The following is a 23,069-nucleotide window of genomic DNA, read 5'->3' on the forward strand; positions in this document are numbered from 1 at the left end:
TTAATGGTAAGACTCTTGGCAGTGTGGAGGATCAGAGGGATCTTGGGGCCCGAGTCCATAGGACACTCAAAGCAGCTGTGCAGGTTGACTCTGTGGTTAAGAAGGCGTATGATGCATTGGCCTTCATCAATCGTGGGATTGAGTTTAAGAGCCGAGAGGTAATGCTGCAGCTACACAGGACCCTGGTCAGACCCCACTTGGAGTACTGTGCTCAGGTCTGGTCGCCTCACTACAGGAAAGATGTGGAGACTATAGAAAGGGTGCAGAGGAGATTTACAAGGATGTTGCCTGGATTGGGGAGCATGCCTTATGAAAATAGGTTGTGTGAACTCGGCCTTTTCTCCTTGGAGCGATGGAAGATGAGAGGTGACCTGATAGAGGTGTATAAGATGATGAGAGGCATTGATCATGTGGATAGTCAGAGGCTTTTTCCCAGGGCTGAAATAGCTAGCACAAGAGGGCTCAGTTTTAAGGTGCTTGGAAGTAGGAACAGAGGAGATGTCAGGGCAACTTTTTGTATGCAAAGAGCAGTGAGTGCGTGGAATGGGCTGCCACGGTGGTGGAGGCGGATATGATAGGGTCTTTTAAGAGTCTCCTCGATAGGTGCGTGGAGCTTAGAGAAATAAAGGACTATAGGTAACCCTAGGTAATTTCTAAGCTAAGGACATGTTTGGCACAGCTTTTTGGGCTGAAGGGCCCGTATTGTGCTGGAGGTTTCTATGTTTCTGTGATCCAAGAACTTGAAATCCTGTTCCCTACACCATCTCCTCAGCCACTCATTCATCCATTCCTTTCTGCACGAGTCTATGGCATCGGTAGTAATCCAAAGATTACTGCCTTGGAGGTTCTTCTCTTCAGCCTCTTTCCTAACTATCTACTCACTCCGTAGGACCTCTTCCCCTTTCTGCCTACGTCATTGGTGCCAATATACTCCACAGCCTCTGGCTGTTCAGCCTCCACATTCAGAATACCCTGTAGTTACATCGATACATCCTGAACCCTGGCACCTGAGAGGCAACACACCATCCTGGTGTCTCTTTTGCGGCCACAGAATCTCCTGTCTGTCTCCCAAACTATTCCATCCCTTATCGCTACCACACTGCCTGACCCTATCCTTTCCTGCTGAGCCTCAGAGCCACTAGCCTGGCTGCTGCTGTGCCCCGAGGGGTCATTCCCCCATCTCCCCAGCAGTATCCAAAGAATTGGGCCATCACAGATTGATAACGGCAGAAATTCTGATACAAGCAGAAAGACAGAGAATTTAGTTGTCAATCCAGATTCCTGAGCCCTGCCCATTTCAATCAGGGGTTGTTCCTTCAGCTTGGAGTGAACCTTGCTGTAACAGTGTGACGTTAGACCCCCCCCCCCCCCCCATACAGAGTCACAGTAGTTGATTTAAAATGATGTCCTTCACCCATTCATGTCTTTACTAAATTTTCTTGCAGGTTAGAAACAACAAAGAATTTCTGTACCGGAATTTTGAAAACAAAACCACATCAATTCCGCGCTCTCGCTGGATGGACCCACCTGGAGATAAAGCTTGTAAATTGTCTTCAAGTTATCGAAGGAGTGAACAGATATTTCCCTTGTAGCACCAATATACCAGTTGTCGATCCTTTCCATCGTTCACCTGCTGTGAATGTGGGAACAGATTTACTCAATCATCTAAACTATTTGCACACCAGCGCATTCACTCCAGGGAGAGGCCGTTCCCCTCTTCCGTGTGGAGGAAGTAATTCTCTTGGTCAAATCAGCTGATGAGTCACCAGCGAGTTCAGACTGGGGAGAGGCCGTTCATTTGCTCTGAATGTGGGAAGGGATTTACTCGGTCATCTCACTTACTGGCACACCAGCGAGTTCACACTGGGGAGAGACCGTTCACCTGCTCTGAATGTGGGAAGGGATTCTCTCAGTCATCTCACTTACGGACACACCAACGAGTCCACACTGGGGAGAGACCGTTCACCTGCTCTCAGTGTGGAAAGGGATTTACTCAATCATCTAAATTACTTGCACACCAGCGAGTTCACACCAGAGAGAGAGCATTCAGCTGTTCCGTATGGGAGAGGGGATTCTCTCAGTCATCTCAGCTCATGACACAGCAGTCAGTTCTCACTCGTGAGAGGCCATTCATCTGCTCTGAATGTGGGAAGGGATTCACTGAGTCATCCAACTTACTGGCACACCAGCGAGTTCACACTGGGGAGAGACCGTTCACCTGCTCTGAGTGTGGGAAGGGATTTACTCGGTCATCTCACCTTCTGACACACCAGTCAGTACACACTGGGGAGAGACCATTTATCTGTTCTGTATGTGGAAAGGGATTTACTGATTCATCTAACCTACAAGCACACCAACGAGTTCACACTGGGGAAAGACCGTTCATCTGTTCTGTGTGTGGGAAGAGATTCTCCCAGTCATCTCAGCTGATGACGCACCAGCGTGTTCACACTGGGGAGAGACCATTCACCTGCTCTGAATGTGGGAAGGGATTCACTCAGTCATCCAACCTTGTGACTCACTACCGAGTTCACACTCGGGAAAGTGTTTAAGTAAGCAGCCTGCTGGATATTTAACCCTCACAGCTTCTGAATCCAGAGACACGTTCAAAAGTGACTGTTGGTGTCAGACTGTAATTATTGTTACTCTCATCAAACCAATTCTCCACCCTAGTGATCGGGATGGGAAGTGTTTCTTATGCCGATGTAGTGGGATTGGAGTTTAATATTCTGGATCTGTGATAAATAAGTAAGTTCTATTTTAAACACACTCTGGTGCTTAGTTAGTCTACAACCCACCCAGTGTACAGTCAGGACCCAACTTCTTGGCAGGATTGACCGATTATGTTACAGGCAGGTAGGCCATTGGGGAATTTGATGCAGAGACCAGATTCCTGAACCATGTCCAGGCAGATGATGAGGAATTGTTCCCTTAACTTGTGTGGAGTCTCATTTGAAATGCTGTTCTCCACACATCGATGTCTTTTGTAAATTTTTACAGGGCAGAAAAGGTGAAGGATTTGTGAATGCCAATCTCAAATGCATCAGTTGTGCTGTGAGTGACAGTTCACCAGCACTTCAGTACCATTGATCTATGAATATTATCTCCAAGGTTCTTGAGAACCTCAGACACCAGTCACAGCAAGAGCTGTTTTCAGTGTAGCGATGAGATTTGGATTAACCAATATGAAGGTAAAATTTATAAATGACCTTCAGTGCTACGTGGTAGGGAAATTCTAGGTAATTTCTAGAGTACAAATTCTAGGTAATTTCTAGGTACAGCATTGTGGGCCGAAAGACCTGTAATGTGATGTAAATTTCTGTGTTATTGAAGTGAGCAGATATTTCCTCATATTCTATGATATCCTCATATCTATATATTTATAACCTGTTGGAACCAGCCCAGGGTCCTGAGAACACCTGCATATCTTCAAGATCAGACTATAATAGACATTGTTGATCTAACCTGATAAATAGCCACAGAGATGATAGCAGTCAGATCTCATTCACGGGCTCTCAGTTTGGAAGAGATTCTCTTGGCCATCACGCCAGTGAGTTCACACTGGGAAGGAATTTTCCCGATCTGCAGAAAGACTGTGGGAAGGGTTCACTCAGTCATCCCATCTGCAATCACATCAGTGAGTTCACACCAGGAAGAGGCCTGTTTCTGGGAAGGAATTTTCCCGATCTGCAGAAAGACTCTGGGACGGATTCACTCAGCCATCCCATCTGCAATCACATCAGTGAGTTTGCAATGGGAAGAGGCTGTTCAATTGCTCTCGGTGTGGGAGGGGATTGATTAGGTCATTGCGGCTATGGAAACACCAGAGAGCTCACACGGGAGAGAGGCCATTCCACTGGTCCAGGTGTGGGAGGGGATTCATTCGATCACCTGAGCTACTGAAACACCAGTGAGTTTACAGGTGGGGGCGGGGGCGGGTGGTCGTACACCTGTTTGTGTGGGGAAGGCCTTCATTCATTCAAATCATCTTGAGTGTTCACACTAAGGAGAGGCTGCACTCATGTCCAGAGTGAGCACAGAGATTTATTTAATCATCCCGCCTGCTGAAACTTCACATCAGGAAGGAAGTTCCCATATGCTGTATGTTAAATGTTTAACCGTCATAGTGACTGAAGGGTTTGTTCTGCTGATGTTAGTGTTAAATTAGACTGGTGTTTAATATTATAGATCTGTGACAAATAAATCAGTTCTGTTTCAGCTCCTGTGTCTCTGGTGCTTAGCTGTCTCTGCCACACACCCAGTGTGAAATTCTGAGGCCACTCAGCCCAGCTGGTGCCTGCCCCGTTTCTGTTCCACGATAGTCTTTTAAAATCCATCCCTGATGTCCAGCTCTCGCTCCCCTTTGGGATGTGTTCCAAATGGTCATCACTCTGGGTGAGGCATTCATTTGGCATGACTTTCTACAAGGAGAATAGGATGAGCTCACTGGAGTTTTGACCCAGAGATTCCCCGTTCCTGGGGTTCGGGGTCAAAGAGAATGTCATGGGCTGTTAAGCTCCACCTTCACTGCTCTTTTCAAAGTTCACAGCCATTTTCTGTGTTTCCAAAGGACTGTGTCTCACACACTGGGTTGTTGAAATCCACTATTCTCCTCTACAACCTGATTGAGAAAGGTCAGAAACCAAGGGGGGGCAGCACAGGGCATTGTTTTGGGGTGCCAGAAAGTGATGGGGCAAAGCGCAAAGAATTGGGGGGGGTGGTGGCATTGAATGACAGATCAGCAATGATTTGAAGCTGATTCACTGAAAATATGTTGTTTAAAAAGTGCAAATTGCTGGAGAAACTCAGCAGGTAAGGCAGCACGGTGACGCGTGTTGGCCTGAAACATCAGCTGTTTATTTTTCTCAAATGATCCTGCCGGACCTGCTGAGTTCCTCCAGCAGGGTGTGTGTGTTGCTCTGAATTTCCAGCACCTGCAGAATCCCTTTGGGTTTTTGTTTTATGTCTGCATTTGTGTGGACTTTGACTTCTGAAGCATGGAACACCTGTTGGTATTGTGTATATTGACCGCGTGACTTCACTGCATTAAAGTAACTGCTGCATTCTCCACGTTTTAAAAAAAAAATTGCATTTGAGGCTTCTGGCAGAGGGGAACCTGTGGTTGCAGACAGCTTAGAGGTCAAATCAAGTGATGTACGAGACAGCAGCACTTCACTTCCAGATGAACTCAATGCCTTCTATGCTCACTTTGACTATTAGAACAGAGAGAAACCATTGTGAACTCCCACATTCCCCAGTGATCCCATAATCTCAGTTTCTGAAACTGACATGCAGGCTGCCTTCAGAAAGGTGAATCCATGGAGATCATCCAGACTGGACAGGGTACCTGGACACACACCAGAGGCCTGTGCTGATCAACTGGCTGGTGTGTTCACTGAGGTTTTTAACCTCTCTTTCCAGCATTACATGGTACCCAGCTGCTTCAGGCAGGTTTTGTTTACCCCGTTGCTCAAGAAGAACATGGAGACCTGTCTCAATGACTATTGCCCAGTTGTACTTACAGCCACAGTGACGAAGAACTTTGAGAAGTTGGTGATGAAATATCAGCTCCTGCCTGAGAGGTGACTTGGGTGTGCTCCAGTTTGCCTACCGGAGCAACAGGTCCACAGCAGATGCCATCTCGTTGGTTCTTCACTTAGTCCTGGAACACCTTGACAGTAAAGGTGCATACATCTGGATGTTCTTTGTTGACTACAGCTCAGCATTCAATACCATCAAAACTAACCAATAAGCACCAAGCTCTTGGCCTCTAGATCTCCTTGTGCAATTGGATACTGGATTTCCTCGCTTACAGACCCCAGTCAGTTTGGATTGACATCTCCTCTATGATCTCCATCGGTGCAGATGCACCACAAGCCTGTGTGCTTAGCCCCCTGCTCTGCTCGCTTTACACTCATGTCTGTGTGACTAGGCCCAGCTCCAATGCCATATCGAACTTTGCTGATGGCACCACTGTTGCGGGCCAAACCAAACGTGGTGACAAATCAGCATGCAGAAGAGAGACTGAAAATCCAGCTAAGTGGTGCCATAACAACAATCTCCTACTCAATGTCAACAAGACCAAGGAACTGATGGTAGACTTTAGGAGATCCATGCTCATCGGAGGATCAGAGGGTCAGCATCTTTAAATTCCTGGGTGTTACTATTTCAGAGGTCCTGTACTTCCTTAGGAGTTTGTGAAAATTCAGCGAGACATCTAAAACTGACAGTCTTCTACCGATGTATATAGATGTATATTGACTGGCTGCATCTCACCCTGGTATAGAAACACCAATGCCCTTGAACAGAATATCCTCCAAAAAGTAGTGGATTTGGCCCAGTACATCACAGGTAAAAACCCTCCCAACTATTGAGCACATTTAAAATGAAACACTGTCATCGGAAAGCAGCATCCATCATCAGGGATTTCCACTACCCAGGTCATGCTCTCTTCTCACTGTAGCCAACAGTTAGAAGGGACAAGAGCTTCAGGACTCGCACTACCAGGTCCAAGAACAGTTACTACCCTTCAACTATCTAGGCTCTTGAACAAAGGGGATAACTACACTCAAATTGTTTCATCATTGAAATGTTCCCACGATCAATGATCTCACTTCAAACAACTTTTTATCTCGTGTTCTCACTATTTATTGCTACTTATTTATATTTGCATTTGCACCGCTTGTTGTCTTCTGCACTCCAGTTGATCTTTCAATGATCTTGTCATAGTTACTATTCTATAGATATACTGAGTATGCCAAAAAGAAAATAAATCTCGGGGTTGCATATGGTGAAATATATGTACTTTGTTAATAAGATATACTTTGAACGAACTTTGAAACGGCACCGTGCATACCCAAAAAGGTCGGCGCTTCAGATATCACCATTCGTGAACCTTCAATCAAATGCGCATGCGCTGGGGCTCACACAAAGTTGCCAAGAACGCGCATGCGCTGGGGCTCACACAAAGTTGTCAAGAACGCGCATGCGCTGGGGCTCACACAAAGTTGCCAAGAACGCGCATGCGCTGGGGTTCACACAAAGTTGCCAGGACCGCGCATGCGCCCAGTGGACAAGCGGCTCCGGGGCATCGGGGGCAGCCGGACTGCGGGACAATTACCTTGGGCAATGGACACACCATGCCTCTGGATCCTGGCTTATTTCCCCCTCGATTCACACACAAACCCCGGGGAATTTCTACTGATGAACGATGTTAACGATGCCGTTTTTTGTGAAAATGTCTGTATGGAGGCAGCAATGGGTGATGCTGCCAAGGCTTCCCCCTCAGTCCGCCGTTCAATTGCTCTCGGTGTGGGAGGGGATTGATTAGGTCATTGCGGCTATGGAAACACCAGAGAGCTCACACGGGAGAGAGGCCATTCCACTGGTCCAGGTGTGGGAGGGGATTCATTCGATCACCTGAGCTACTGAAACACCAGTGAGTTTACAGGTGGGGGCGGGGGCTGGTGGTCGTACACCTGTTCTGTGTGGGGAAGGCCTTCATTCATTCAAACCATCTTGAGTGTTCGCACTAAGGAGAGGCTGCACTTATGTCCAGAGTGAGCACAGAAATTTATTTAATCATCCCGCCTGCTGAAACTTCACGTCAGGAAGAATGTTCCCATATGCTGTATGTTAAATGTGTAATCGTCATAGTGGTTAAGCTCATGAGGGACTGTTGATGTCAGATTCTGCTGTTATTGTGGCTGTTCACCACACCCAGGCCCGAACCCTGGTCACTGAGCATGGGAGGGGAGGGGAGACACAGATGAGCCTCAGCTCTCTGAATCCAAGGAATTGGAACAGAACAAAACTAAAGTTTCGAGTTCAGAATCAGAATCAGTTTAAATATCATCAGCATATGTCATGAAATTTGTTGTCTTTGCGGCAACAGTACATTGCAATGCATAATTTTAAAAAGTGAAATACATTAAGTGTGTATATGTGTCTATAAAAAATAATCCACCCACCTCCCCAGGAAGTTTTCATGTTTTATCAATTTACAATACTGAATCACAGTGGATTAAATTTTGCTTTTTTTAGATCTGATCAATAGAAAAAGACTTCTGTGCCAAAATGAGAACAGATCTCTACAAAGTGATCTAAATTATTTGCAAACGTAAAACACAAAATAATTGATTGCATAAGTATTCACCCCCTTTAATATGACACACCAAATTATCACTGGTGCAGCCAATGGGCTTTAGAATTCACATAATTAGTTAAATGGAGATCACCTGTCAGCATTCACTGTGTTTCAACTGCTTGTAGTAAAAATATATCTGTATCAGGAAGGTCCAACTGCTGGTGAGTCAGTATCCTGGCAAAAACTACACCATGAAGACAAAAGAACACTCCAAGCAGCACTGCGAAAAGGTTATTGAAAAGCACGTCAGGAGATGGATACAAGAAAATTTCCAAATAACTGAATACCCCTTGGTGTACAATTAAGTCAATCATCAAGAAATGGAAATAATATAGCACAGCTGAAAATCTGCCTAGAGCAGGCCGTCCTCAAAACCTGAATGACTGTGCAAGAAAGGGACTATTGAGGGAAGCCAGCAAAAGACCTATGACAACTCAGGAGGAGTTACCAGCCTCAGTGGCTTCAGTCTCTTGACTGTGCACACAACAACTGTTGCCCGGGTGCTTCACCAGTCGCAGCTTTATGGGAGAGTGGCAAAGAGAAAGCCACTGTTGGAAAAAAAACTCTCATGAAATCCTGGCTAGAGTTTGCCAGAAGGCATGTGGGAGACTCTGAAGTCATCTGGTAGAAGGTTCTATGAAGGTTTGGTCTGATGAAACCAAAATTGAGCTTTTTGGCCATCTTACTGTGAAGTGTGGTGTTGACTGCATCGTGCTGTGGGGATGCTTCACTGCAGCAGGCCCTGGACGGCTTGTGAAGGTAGAGGGTGAAGTGAATGCAGCAAAAATATATTCAAAAGTAAGGGCAGTACGTGTGGGGAGAGCCAGCCTTCGATAACTAAGGAAATAGAAGATAGTATCAAATTAAAAGCTCGTGTAAAAAGTCACAAAAAGAGTCATGGGAGACTGGAGGATTGGGAAAACTTTAAAAAGCAACAGAGAACAACTAAACAAGAAATAAGGAAAGGGAAGATAGAGTATGAAAGTAATTTAGCACACAATATAAAAACAGGTAGCAAAAGTGGTGCACCATCAATAACTCTCGGAGACGGGAGGTGAACAATAAGCTTTTATTAGCAGCAGAACGACTGAGGGGGGAGTTGGTCTTCACGGTGGAAGACGCATCTAGTTTGCCAAAGAATGATGTTATGGACGAAATGGGAAGTGAGGACCTTGATAAAATCACTGCTACTAAAGAGATAGTGATGAGCAAACTAGATGGCCTGAAGGTAAATAAATCCCCTGGTCCTGATGGGATGCATCCCAAGGTGCTGAGGGAATTAGTGGAGGTTATAGTAATCACGTTGGTAATCATTTATCAAAACTTTCTAGACTCTGGGCAGGCCCTGGCAGATTGGAAGACAGCAAATGTCATGCCACTTTTTGAAAAAGGATGTAGGCAAAAGAATATAGGCCAGTTAGCTTAACATCTGTAGTTAGGAAAATGCTTGAAGCTGTCATTAAGGAAGAAATAGTGAAACATTTAGAAAGGAGTGGTTCCATTAGACAGATGCAGCAGGAATTCAGACAGGGCAGGTCCTGTTTGGCAAACTTACTGGATTTCTTTGAGGGCATAATGAGTGCAGTGGATGGAGGAAGACAGGTGGATGTCGTATACTTGGATTTCCAGAATGTGTTCGATAAGGTGCCACACAAGAAACTTATAAATAAGATACGGATGCATGGAGTTGGAGGAAGTGTATTGGCATGGATAATAGATTGGTTAACCGATAGAAGGCAGAGAGTTGGTATAAATGGGTGTTTCTCCTGTTGGCAGTCTGTGGTGAGTGGGGTGCCGCAGGGGTCGGTGCTGGGCCCACAGCTGTTTACCATTTACATTGATGATTTGGAAGAGGGGACTGAGTGTAGCGTAGCAAAATTTGCTGATGACATTAAACTGAGTGGAAAAGCAAATTGTACAGAGGATGTGGAGAGTCTGCAGAGGGATATAGATAAGTTAAGTGAGTGGGCCAAGGTCTGGCAGATGGAATACAACGTTGGTAAATGTGAGATCATCCACTTTTGGAAGGAATCATAGGAGAGCAGATTATTATTTAAATGGTGAAAGATTGCAGCAAGCTGTTGTGCAGAGGGATATGGGAGTGCTTGTGCATGAATCGCAATAAGTTGGCTTGCCGGTACAACAGGTCATTAAGAAGGCAAATGGAATGTTGGCTTTCATTACTAGAGGGATTGAATTCAAAAGCGGGTGGGGGGGGGGGTCATGTTGCAACTACACAGGGTACTGGTGAGGCCGCACCTGGAGTACTGTGTGCAGTTCTGGTCTCCATACTTGAGGAAGGATATACTGGCTTTGGAAGCAGCGCAGAGGAGGTTCACCAGGTTGATTCCAGGGATGAAGGGGTTAACCTATGAGGAGAGATTGAGTCGCCTGGGACTATATTCTCTGGAGTTCAGAAGAATGAGAGGGGATCTTATAGAAACATACAAAATTTTGAAATGGATAGATAAGATAGAAGTAGGAAAATTGTTTTCATTGGTAGGTGAGTCTAGAACTAGGGGGCATTGCCTCAAGATTCAGGGGAGAAGATTTAGGATGGAGATGAGGAGAAACTGTTTTTCCCAGAGAGTGGTGAATCTGTGGAATTCTCTGCCCAGGGAAGCAGTTGAGGCTTCTTCACTAAATATGTTTAAGGTACATTTCAATAGGTTTTTACATAGTAGGGGAGTTAAGGGTTACAGGGAAAAGGCAGGTAGATGGAGCTGAGTTTACAGACAGATCAGCCATGATCTTATTGAATGGCGGGGCAGGCTCAAAGGGCCGGATGGCCCACTCCTGCTCCTATTTCTTATGTTCTTATGTAAAATACAGGGAAATTCTGGAGGTAAACCTGATGCAGTCTGCAAGAGAACTGCAACGTGTTTTCCAACAAGATAATGACCCCGAGCATAAAGCCAAAGCTATGCAGCAGTGGCTTAAAAACAATTAATCCTTGCTCTGGTCTCGGAGTTGTTGGCAGCCAGGAATTTGAAATTGCTCTCTCCTTTCAGTTTGACCCCTCTATGAGGCCTTGTGTGTGTTTCTTCATCCCACCCTTTCTAAAGTCCATATTCAGTTCTTTGCTTTTACTGATGTTGAGTGCAAGTTTGTAACTATGACAACAGTCAACAAGATCAACTATATCTCGCTCCCATACCCATTCTCATCACCATCTGAAATTTTGCCAACAACAGTTGTGTCGTCAGCAAGTTTATAGATGGCACTTGACCTGTGCTTAGCCATGCAGTCATAGGTGTAGAGAGAGTAGAGCAGAGGGTTAAGCACACATCCTTGAGGTGTGCCAGTGTTTATTGTCAGAGAGGTGGAGATTTTATTTCTAATCTGCACAGATTGTGGTCTTCTGGAGAGGAAGTCGAGGATCCAGTTGCAGGGGCGGGAACAAAGGCCCAGGTTTGGAGATTTCTGATCAGAATTGCAGGAATGATTGTGTTAAAAGCTGGGCTGTGTAGTCAATAAACAGTATACTGACACAGGTATTTCTATTGTCCAGATGATCCAAGGCCGTGTGGAGCCAATGAGATTGTATCTGCTGTAGACCTATTGTGACAAAGGCGAATTGCAGGGGGTCCAGGGCTTGGCTGAGGCAGGAGTTAAGTTTAGCCAGAACCAACCTGTGTCACAGTAGATGTGAGTGCTACCGGATGATAGTCATTCAGGCAGCTCACCCTGCTCTTCTTGGTTGTTGTCCTTTTGAGGCAGGTGGGAACTTCCGACTACAGGAATGGAAGATCGAAAATGTCTTTGATTGGTGGGCACAGGTTTTCAGAACCCGACCAGGTACCTCCATTGAGGCCTGTGGCCTTGTGAAGTTTCACCCCTCTTGAGGGACAGTCTGGCAAGACAGAGATCAGAGGGTAAATGGGCGCTGTGGTTTTATTCTCCCTTACAAAGCGAGTGTAAAAGGTGCCGAACTCATCCGGTTGTGAGGCATCATTGCCATTCATGATATTGGGTTTTGCTTTGTCGGAAGCACAGGAATGGCCTGCAAACCCTGTCAAAGCTGATGTGCATCCGATTGCACCTGCACCCTCGTTTGGAATTGTTCCTTTGCTCTTGAAGTAGCCCTCCATAAGTCATACCTGGCTCCTTGCATCGTCCTGAGTCACCAGACTTGAATGACACAAGTCTACCCGTCAGTAGACTACGAACCTCCTGGTCTTATCCACGGCTTTTGATTTGAATATGTACAGTATGTTCTTCAAGACACTCATCCACTGAGGTTTCAATGAAGTCAGTTTCAGCTGTGGCATACTCATTCAGACTGGAAGATGAACAAAGTACAGTCCACCGACTCAGAGCAGTCCCATAAGTGCTCCCGCGTTCATGCGTTTTTGGTCCTCACCATTGGTGCCGCAGTCTTCAGTCTCTGTCTGTACAGGGAGTAGAAGTACAGCCAGGTGATCAGACTTTACGAAGTGTGGATGCAGGATGACAAGGGAAGTACTCTTGATGGTGGTGTAACAGTGTGTTAGCTCCCCTGGTACTACAAGTAACTTATTGGGAATAGTTCGTTAGTTAGCCTGGTTAAAATCCCCCAAGATGATGGAGAAGGCATCAGGATATACTGTTTCATGCCTGTTTATTACATCACTCAGTTTGTTTGATATAGGCCTGACGTAGGCTGTACACTGCTGATTATCAGACATTCCACCTCTCCCGGAAGTTCCGGGAGTCTCCCGCATATTGATAGCAGCTCACTGATACCCACAAATTATGTACAATATCCTGGAAATCAACTTTTTTGAGAGGGAGAGGAAGAGGAAGAGCGAGAGGGAGCATCCTGATTGGTCTCTCTTTGTGCTAAGTAGACCTATCAGTTTTCCCTATGGGCGGGCTTTACAGTCGACCTCTCCCTCTCTTTCATCATCCATCAGTTCAGTTTAGCGTCCTGCAGCGCCATGGCAGAGTGTTCCAAAAAAAGAAAATATAAAACGTACTTCATCCCAGATGACACTGAAGTGTACCCCTGCCCAATAGGGGTCAAAAATAATGACAGTGTTGCTTGCTGCACTGTTTGCTCACGGTGGGCTAAATGACTGTTGAGGTGAGTTTAACAGGTGTCAGTCATTCATTAGCAAAGTTAACATTATTTAAACTAGCTGGCTAGCTGCTAAGGAGCTACTCTATTGATGTCCTAGGTGATGAGGCCAAACTCCCTGTAGACTTGCTTAAAGTTGTAACAGAATATAAAAACAACATGATAATATAATATAAATACATATTCTAATGTCACATTTTCTACATATACCCAACTTGGTTTACAGATTAGACAATATCACTAAACAAAGTATTACACCCACCCTTGGGGGTCAAGGGGGGCGGTGGGATATGGGGTTCCGGGGGGGGTAGGGGTGCTACTCCCTGAAATGAGTTTTTGCAGGGTGGGATGTCTGGATTATCATCAGATGTTCCAGGTCCAGTGAGCAGGACTGGGACAGCACCACCACGATTGTACACCACAAAGAGTTGATCATAATGCATACTCCAACTCCTCTGCCTTTGAAAGACACAGCAGTCCCACCTTGGCAGTGAACTGTGAAGCCATCGAGCTGTGTCACTGTGTCCGGAATATAAAACAAAAAACACAACACTTTTTAATGTCCCTCTGGTGCAGCAATCTTGCTCTGGTCTTTTTCATTTTATTTGCCAGCAGAATAGCTTGTATCGGTAGCAAAAAGCCACATTTCATTGAACAAACTTTTTAAACCAGAGTGACATCCTCTTATAGAGAACCACACCAGTGACCAGAGTCCAACTGAGTTTCATTGATATGATGGATTATTTTGAATCACCTTAAAATGATATTACTAACTGTCTGGTCCATAGGTGTTAGTTGTAGTCTAAAATGGGAATATTTGATGATCTCCAACAGAGCTGCTTGAACAAGTTGCCTTCTTGATGGTGCCCCAGAATCTCAGATGAAGGACTTCCAGGGCATCTTCTTGGTAGATAACGTGCTTAGTTGAGACTGGGGCTTGATAGATGGTAGTGGCATTCCATTCCAGTCCATTAAAGTGTCAATAAGTCAAAATCAAACTACATTTATTATCGACGTATGTATATTTATACAACCTTGAGATTCATCTCTTTACAGGCAGCTACAAAACAATTGAACCCATTAAAACAAAAGAAAGCTGTCAAACACCCAAAGTGCAGAGAAAGTAAAGAAGAAACATGCAAACAATAAAAGCAAAGTTTTCAGAACTTAAGTCCACCAAAGTGAGCTCACATTGTGATAGTTGCAGGACACAGCCACGGTTTGTTGCGGAGATGAATAAAACCTCGCGGAGTATCAAGTTGAAGTTCAGCGCGTAAACAAGTAAACCTCACGGAGCAGCAATCTGAACTGGCCTGTGCCTTGCCTCTGGCCCCGATAACCTGTCCTTTCAATTTAGCCAGCCACCTAAATTGTCCAGACCTTGCTCTCAGATCTGGACCCTTCCTCTCAGGCCAGGACTCCACCAGCTCAATTCGGCCCATACCAAACTTTTCTAATTTGGCGTGGTGTTTAAATTGGTCAAACGTTGGGTCTTTCCATACTACCAGGCTCAGATTCGGACCCCACTGCCACGACTCTGCATTGCCTCCACTTGGTTCTGCCAAATCAATTTGCCTCTAAATTCAGTCCAGGAATGGCCAAACATTGCCTCACTCCCGGCTCTCCAGCCCTGACTCCACTGCTTTGATTTGGTCCACAGCTGTCCTGCGCCTTCGAGACTTCAGTTCCAGTGGAAAAACAGCCAGGTCACACAGGCGGTTCAAAAGCTCAACTCCGACAGGGGAAGTCACAGGCTATCGTTTGCAGTGATTGTTTAGCAGAAGAAGTGTGATTAATAAAGTATTTAGTTATTTTATTTGCCACCAGCAAGCAGTCTCCGCTCTTCACCAGCACCATCTTAAACCAAGTTACTGCTCCTTATAATTAAACAATAATCCTTGCATTAGCTTTGGTTCTTCAGAATATCACCTGCCTCTCCTGGTTCTGGATCTTTCTACCCGCGAGAACGTTTAGTCCCATTCTCACTGGGAACAGACTGATATCAGACACTTTTATCTGGGGTGACCAGTGACCTGCAGCACTCACACTGGGGGGTGGGGAGGGGGGTTTGAGTACTTAGAAAGTCTCCAGAGCAGCCGTGTGCTCTTTGTAGCTCTGTGGGACGTGCCCAGAACCTGAAATAATACCGACCGGGAGAGACAAACACAGATTGATGACGGGCAGAAATGTCCATTCTGGTACAGATGGAAAGACAGAGAATTTAGTTGTCAGTCCAGGTTCCTGAACCATGGCCTGGCAGAAGATGAGGATTTGTTCTTGGAACTTGGGTCCAACTTCACTGTAACAGTGTAATGTTAGAGCTCACCATAGAGAGTAAAACTATTTCATTTAAAATGCTGACTTTCACTTATTAAATCTCCTTACAGGTTGGAAACATCAAAGAATTTCTGTGTGACAATCTTGTGAACAAAAACACGTCAATTCTGCTGTCTTTGTCAGCTCACCAGCACTTGAAAACAATCAATATCTGACTGTAGAGGAGGAGATGTTTGAGAAGACAGCACAGCACTCACAGCAAGAAGAATCCAAACAAGTGTTCAGTGTTGGGGTGAAATCTGGGTGAACCCACCAGGAGATAAAGCATCTAATTGTCTTCAGACTATCAAAGGAGTGACCAGATATTTCCTTTGTAGCACTGATCGATCAGTTGTCGATCCTTGGAGATGAAGGTGTGTCTCAAACCTGCTGGACCTGTGTTTTGTGTCTGAAAGGAAACATTCTGTTTTAACTCAGTGTAATTTGCTGGAACCGGGGTGCTGAGAACACACCAGCATTTGTTCCCCAGAGATCAGTTCTTCAACTGCATTGATTTGACACGGATTCACTCTGACTAACATCGGACTTGGTGAATTGGCAGACAATTGATAGCAGGGAGATATCATTCACCTGCTCTCAGGGTGGGAACGAATTCTCTCACTCAGTCAAACAGCAGAAAAACCAGTGAGGTCACACTGGGGAGAGGCCAATGATCTGCTTGTTGGGAGGGGATATACTCAGTCATCCAGCCTGAAGATACGTCAGCAAGTTCACACTATAGTGAGGCGGTTCGCCTGTTCTGCAGAATTCAGTCATCCAAACTGAAGATTACAGACTGGGGTGTCGGAGTTTGGATTTCAGTTCAGACACTGTCTGGAAGGAGTTTGTACATCATTGCTGTGACCACATGGGTTTCCTCCGGGTGCTCTAGTTTCCACTCACAGTCCAAAGACGTAGTGGAAAGACACAGTCCAAAGAGGTTAATTGGTCATTGTAAATTGTCCCGGATAAAGCCGGGTTAACAGGTGGACTGCTAGATGGAGCAGCTCATTGGGCTGAAGAGGCCTGTTCCATGCTGTATCTCCAAATAAAATCAAATAAAATCCACACTAGTGTCAGGCCGTTCACCTGCTCCTTGTGGGAAAAGATTCACTCATTCAGCCCACTGAGAGACATATCAGTGAGTTCATGAGGGAGAGAGACTGTTCTACAGTTTTGTGTGTAGACAGGGATTCACTAATTCATCCCACATGATGGGACACCAGTGAGTTCACACTGGGGAGAAATCATTCACCTGTTCTGAATGTGGGAAGAGATTCACTCAGTCACCTCACCCTTGTGACCCACTACCAAATTCACACTCGGGGAAGTATTTAAATAAGCAGCCTGCTGGATATTTGACCCTCACAGTTTCTGAATCCAGAGACAAGCTCAAAAATGACGGTTGGTGTCAGATTGTAATTACAGCTGCTCTCTTCAGATGAAGTCCGCACCCTAGTGACTGGGATGGGAAGTGTTTCCTATGCTGATGTAATGGGAATGGAGTTTAATATTCTGGATCTGTGGTAATTAAATGAGTTCTATTTTAAACACAGTCTCAGGTGCTCAGCTAGACTACAGCACACCCAGTGTACAGTCAGGACCCAACTCCTTGGCAGCATTGACCGATATGTTACAGACAGGTAGGCCATCAGGGCTTTGATGCAGAGTCCAGATTCCTGAACCATGACCAGACCGATGATGAGGAATTGTTCCCTTAACTTGTGTGGAGCCTCATTTGAAATGCTGTCCTCCATGCATTAGTGTCTATTGTAAACTTTTACAGGGTAGAAAACAGTGGGAAGTTCACATCTACTGATGCACAGGGCTATCCACGTCACTCCTTGTACAGTCCTGCAATTGAGGGAAGTACAAGCAATGATGCAGCCCGGTGTTCCTGTAGAAAGGATTTTGGGGGCTCATGCCAAGCTTCTTCAACCATCTGAGGTGAAAGAGGCACTGTTGTGGTTTTTTCACCACACAGCCAGCAAGTACAGACCACGTGAAACCCTCGGAATTGTGTATGTTGAGAAACTTAAAGCTCAACCCCAGATCCATTGATGTCAGTAGGTGTTAGCCTGTCTCCATTCCTCCTGTAGTCCTCAACCAGCTCCTTTGTTTTTGCGACAGTGAGGGAGAGGTTGTTTTCTTCACACCGCTGTGTCAGGGTGATGACTTCTTCTCCATAGGCTGTCACATTATTATTTGAGATAAGGCCAATCAATGTAGTGTCATCAGCAAATTTAATTAGCAGCTTGGAGCTGTGGATGGTGACGCAGTCATGAGTATACAGAGTACTGGAAGGAGCTTAGGACACAGCCCTGAGGGGCATCTGTGTTGAGAGTCAGAGGGGCAGAGGTGAGGGAGCCCGTTCTTATCACCTGCTGGCATCTGACAGGAAATCCAGGATCCAGCTGCACAAGGAAGGGTGAAGGCCAACAGGCTCTTGAACAACCATTAGGATTTTTAATAAAAGGGGATAACTACACTCAACTTCACTTGCTTAATCATTGGAATGTCCCACAAGCAATGATCGCGCTTTAAAGCCCGTTATCTCATGTTTAATTTCATTATTATTCTCATTATCTCATGTTCTCATTACTTATTGTTATTGATTTATACTTGCATTTGCATATGTTGTTGTCTTCTCCATGCTGCTTGATCTTTCAGTGATCATGTCATAGTTACTATGCTATAGATTTGCTGAGTATGCCCACAAGAAAATGAATCTCAGGATTATATATGGTGACATCTCTCTACTTTGACAATAAAACACTTTGAACCTTGAACTTTGAAATGGCACCGCGCATACCCAGAAAGCCCAGCGCTTCAGAAATCGCCGTCCGTCCGCTGTCAACCTGGACGCATGCGCATAGATCACAGCAAGCGGCCAAATCCGCGCATGCGCCCAGTGGAGAAGCGGCTCTGGGGCACCGGGAGCAGGTAGGAGCGGGGTTCCGGCGGGTTTTCATCAGCCCGGCGTCCGCAGCCGGACTGAGGGACAGTTACCCCGGGCGCCGGACACACTGCGGACCCCGGGATGGTCCCGCGTCTTCCCCCCCCCCTCTCAGCTCCACGCTTCACACCCGAACCCCGGGGAATTTTCCACTGATGATGGGTGCTGCCGACGCCATCTTGCGGCGCATGCGTATCGCGGGGCCCGTGACGGGTCCGGGGTTCGTGAAAATGTCTCGTCCGGAGGCAGCAATGGCTGATGCTGCCAAGGCTTTCCCCTCAGTCCGCAGGCTGAGGGACTGGCAGCCGGTTCATCTCCCAGACACAGCCGAGCCTCAGCTGTCTGAATCCAAGGATCTGGAACAAGAGTTTCCAGTTCAGATTCTGGTCTAATATCACCGGCACGTGTCGGGAAATGTGTTGTCTTTGCGGCAGAAGTACAGTGCAATATATAATCATAAAAATAGCCAATTACAGTTAAAATGTTTAACAGAAAATTAAATAGTAGTGCAAAAAGTATGCCTTCTTAACCACAGGGTCAACCTGCGTAGCAGCTTTGAGTATCATATGGACTCAGATCCCAAGATCTCTCTGATCCTCCACACTGCCACGAGTCTTGCCATTAATGCTATATTCTGTCATCATATTTGACCTCCCAAAATGAACCACTTCCCACTTCTCTGGATTCAGCTCCATCTGCCACTTCTCAGCCCAGTTTTGCATCCTATCAGTGTCCTGTTGTAACCTCTGCCAGCCCTCCATACTATCCACAACACCTCCAACCTTTGTGTCATCAGCAAGTTAACTAACCCATACTGAATGGGTTCTGATACAGGCGGAAGAACATGAAATTAATTGTAAAAGATAAGGAGTTGTTCCTCCAACTTCATCTGAATCTCATTGTAACAGCATAATGTTGGAGACTAAAGCTATTCAATTTAAAATGCTCTCCTTCACCCATTGATGTCTTTTGTAAATCTTCCTGCAGGTTTGAAACAACAAAGAATTTCTGAATGGGAATCTTGTGAACAAAAACACATCAATTCAGCTGTCTTTGTCAGCTCACCAGCACTTGAAAACAATCAGTCTCTGACTGTAGAGGAGGAGATGCTTGAGAAGACAGCACAACAGTCACAGCAAGGAGAATCCAAACACCTGTTCAGTGTCGGGGTGAAATCTGGGTGAACCCACCAGGAGATAAAGCATCTAATTGTCTTCAGACTATCAAAGGAGTGACCAGATATTTCCTTTGCAGCGCTGATCGATCAGTTGTCGATCCTTGGAGATGAAGGTGTGTCTCATCCCCGCTGGACCTGTGTTTTGGGTCTGAAAGGAAACATTCTGTTTTTACTTGGTGTAATTTGCTGGAACCGGGGTGCTGAGAACACACCAGCATTTGTTCCCCAGAGATCAGTTCTTCAACTGCATTGATTTGACACGGATTCACTCTGACTAACATCGGACTTGGTGAATTGCCAGACAATTGATAGCGGGGAGATATCATTCACCTGCTCTGTCAGGGTGGGAACGAATTCTCTCACTCAGTCAAACAGCAGATAAACCAGGTCACACTAGGGAGAGGCCAATGATCTGCTCTTTGGGAGGGGATATACTCAGTCATCCAGCCTGAAGATACGTCAGGAAGTTCACACTATAGTGAGGTGGTTCACCTGTTCTGCAGGATTTTGTCATCTAAACTGAAGATTACAGACTGGGGTGTCTGAGTTTGGATTTCAGTTCAGACACTGTGTAGGGAGTTTATACGTCTTTGCTGTGACCACATGGGTTTCCTCTCACAGTCCAAAGACTGATTGGATAATAGGTTAATTGGTCATTGTAAGTTGTCCCGGATAAAACTGGGTTAACAGGTGGACTGCTAGATGGAGCAGCTCATTGGGCTGAAGAGGCCTGTTCCATGCTGTATCTCCAAATAAAATCCACACCAGTGAGAGGCCATTCACCTGCTCCTTGTGGGAGAAGATTGACTCACCAAATCTATGTGCAGACACATAAACAAGTTCACGAGAGAGATAGATTGTTCCACAGTTTAGTGTGTGGACAGGGATTCATTAATACATCCCAAATGATGAGACAACAGCAAGTTCAAACTGGAGGGAGACCGTTCACATGCTCTGAATGTGGGAAGGGATTTACTTGCCCATCAAAACTGCTTTCACACCAGCGTGTTCACACCAGGGAGAGGCCATTTACTTGCCCTGAATGTGGGAAGGGATTTACTGAGTCTTCTAATTTACTGGTGCACCAACGAGTTCACACTGGGGAGAGACCATATACTTGTTCTGAATGTGGGAAGGGATTTACTCAGTCATGTAACCTACTGACACACCAGCGAATTCATACTGGAGAGAGACCATTCATTTGCTCTGAATGTGGGAAAGGATTTACTCTGCAATCTCACTTACGGACACACCAGCGACTTCACACTGGGGAGAGGCCGTTCACCTGCCCCAAATGTGGAAAGGGATTTACTCTGTCATCTCACCTACTGGCACACCTGCGAATTCATACTGGGGAGAGACCATTCACCTGCTCTGAATGTGGGAAAGGATTTACTCTGCAATCCCAGTTACGGACGCACCAGCGACTTCACACTGGGGAGAGGCCATTTACCTGCTCTGATTGTGGAAAGGGATTTACTCTGTCATCTCACCTATTGGCACACCAGCGAATTCATACTGGGGAGCGACCATTCATTTGCTCTGAATGTGGGAAAGGATTTACTCTGCAATCTCATTTACGGACACACCAGCGAATTCACACTGGGGAGAGGCCGTTCACCTGCTCCGAATGCGGAAAGGGATTTACTGGGTCATCTAACTTATTGGCACACCAGCGAATTCACAGTGGTGAGAGACCATTCACTTGCTCTGAATGCGGGAAGGGATTTACTCGGTCATCTAACCTGCTGACACACCAGCGAATTCACACTGGGGAGAGCCCATTCACCTGCTCTGAATGTGGGAAGGGATTCACTCAGTCAGCCCACCTTGTGACGCACTACCGAGTTCACACTCGGGAAAGTGTTTAGCCTGCTGGATATTTAACCCTCACAGTTTCTGAATCCAGAGACATGTTGAAAAGTGACTGTTGGTGTCAGACTGTAATCATTGCTGCTCATCAAACCAAGTCTGCACCCTAGTCACTGGGATAAAGTGTTTCCTATGTTGATGTAATGGGAATTGAGTTTAACATTCTGGATCAGTAACAAACAAATGAGTTCCATTTTAAACATTGTCTCAGGTACTTAGGTAATCTACAACACACCCAGTTTACCATTCGGAGCCAACACAGTCCAGCTGGTCTCCGCCCATGTTTCTGTTCCACTAATGTCCTTTTAAATCCATCCCTGCTTTTCACCTCTCATTCTCCCTGTGGTGATGGGTTCCAAATAGTCACCAGTTGTGGGTGAAAAGGTTCCCCTTGAATTTCCTATATGACTTTCTGCAGACTGAATACAAGCTCAATGCAGTTATGTGCGACAAGTTCTTCATCCCTCAAACCTTTGTGCTGAGGAAGAATAGCTTTGGTTGTTAACCTCCCTATTTCCTGTTCTTTTCTGTGTAATACACAAGAGAGTGCTGATGCCGGAAATCCAGAGTAATACTCACACAATGCTAGAGGAACACGGCAAGTCAAAAGGAAATTTGAAAGAATGGGACTGAGGGGGCCTTTTTGGGTTTGTTACTGGAGACTAGTGGTGTTTCTGCAGGAGTGATCTGGCTTCACGTCCGAACATTAAATGGTATGACAAGTAGCCAGTGGCTTCATTCTGAGTACAGTTACAACTGTGTACCAAATGTCCAATATGCTGAAGCTAATTATTATTATTCTTGGCATCAAGAGTTCCGAGCATGTCTAACAATGTCCTGTTGAATCTCTCAGGCTGAGGATCATCTTGAAGATGATATAGCATTGTTCTTGAAGTTCTGGACTCTAAACAAGCTCAGTAACACATGAATGAGACTGCTCACAAAATTCTTTCCCGGATCACTGTGCATCTTTCTCGGGAGGCCATAATGAATAAAGTATTTCTCCCAACAAAGCTTTTGCAATTGTGGATGCTTTCTGGTCCTTTGTGATGCAGCCAGTCAGAATGCTCTCCATGATACATTCGTAGAAGTTTTTGTGTTTTAGTTGACAAACCAAATATCTTCAAACTCCTACTGAAATATAGCCACTATGTTGTCTTCATTATAGCTGCACCCATATGTTGCATCCAGGTTAGGTCCTTAGAGAAATTGATACCTAGGAACTTGAAATTGCTCACTCTCTCCACTTCTGATCCCTCTATGAGGATTGGTTTGTTTCCCCTCGTCTTACCCTTTCTAAAGTCCATTATCAGCTCTTCAGTCTTGCAAAGAGTTGATTCAAATGGTGACTCACTCTTTACAAATCTCCGGTAGTACGCACGGAATCCAAGGAATGAGTGCGGAGCACTCACAGTTCTTGGTCATGTGGTTACCGCCTCTATCTTAGAAGGATCTGTAGCCCCTCTATTCTGAGAGTCTATGTGTCGTACATAGTTGACTGATGTTTTACAGACTGACATTTGTCCAGAGACAGTTTTAAACG

General features: G+C 45.5%; 1 protein-coding gene across 1 annotated transcript in view; it reads left to right on the forward strand.

Moving 5' to 3' along the window:
* LOC132381590 (zinc finger protein 585A-like) overlaps positions 1-22,530 on the forward strand; it is an 83,101-nt gene extending 60,571 nt beyond the window's left edge. The window contains exons 6-7 of the mRNA XM_059951083.1: positions 1,740-2,544; positions 20,318-22,530. Of these exons, the coding sequence (XP_059807066.1) occupies positions 1,740-2,544; positions 20,318-21,525 (2,013 nt within the window). The 3' untranslated portion in view covers positions 21,526-22,530. The remainder of the gene's footprint in view (positions 1-1,739; positions 2,545-20,317) is intronic.
* Positions 22,531-23,069: the final 539 nt, after the last annotated feature.

The sequence above is a fragment of the Hypanus sabinus genome, chromosome 26 (genome assembly GCF_030144855.1).
Source record: "Hypanus sabinus isolate sHypSab1 chromosome 26, sHypSab1.hap1, whole genome shotgun sequence".
NCBI classification, from domain to species: Eukaryota; Metazoa; Chordata; class Chondrichthyes; order Myliobatiformes; family Dasyatidae; genus Hypanus; species Hypanus sabinus.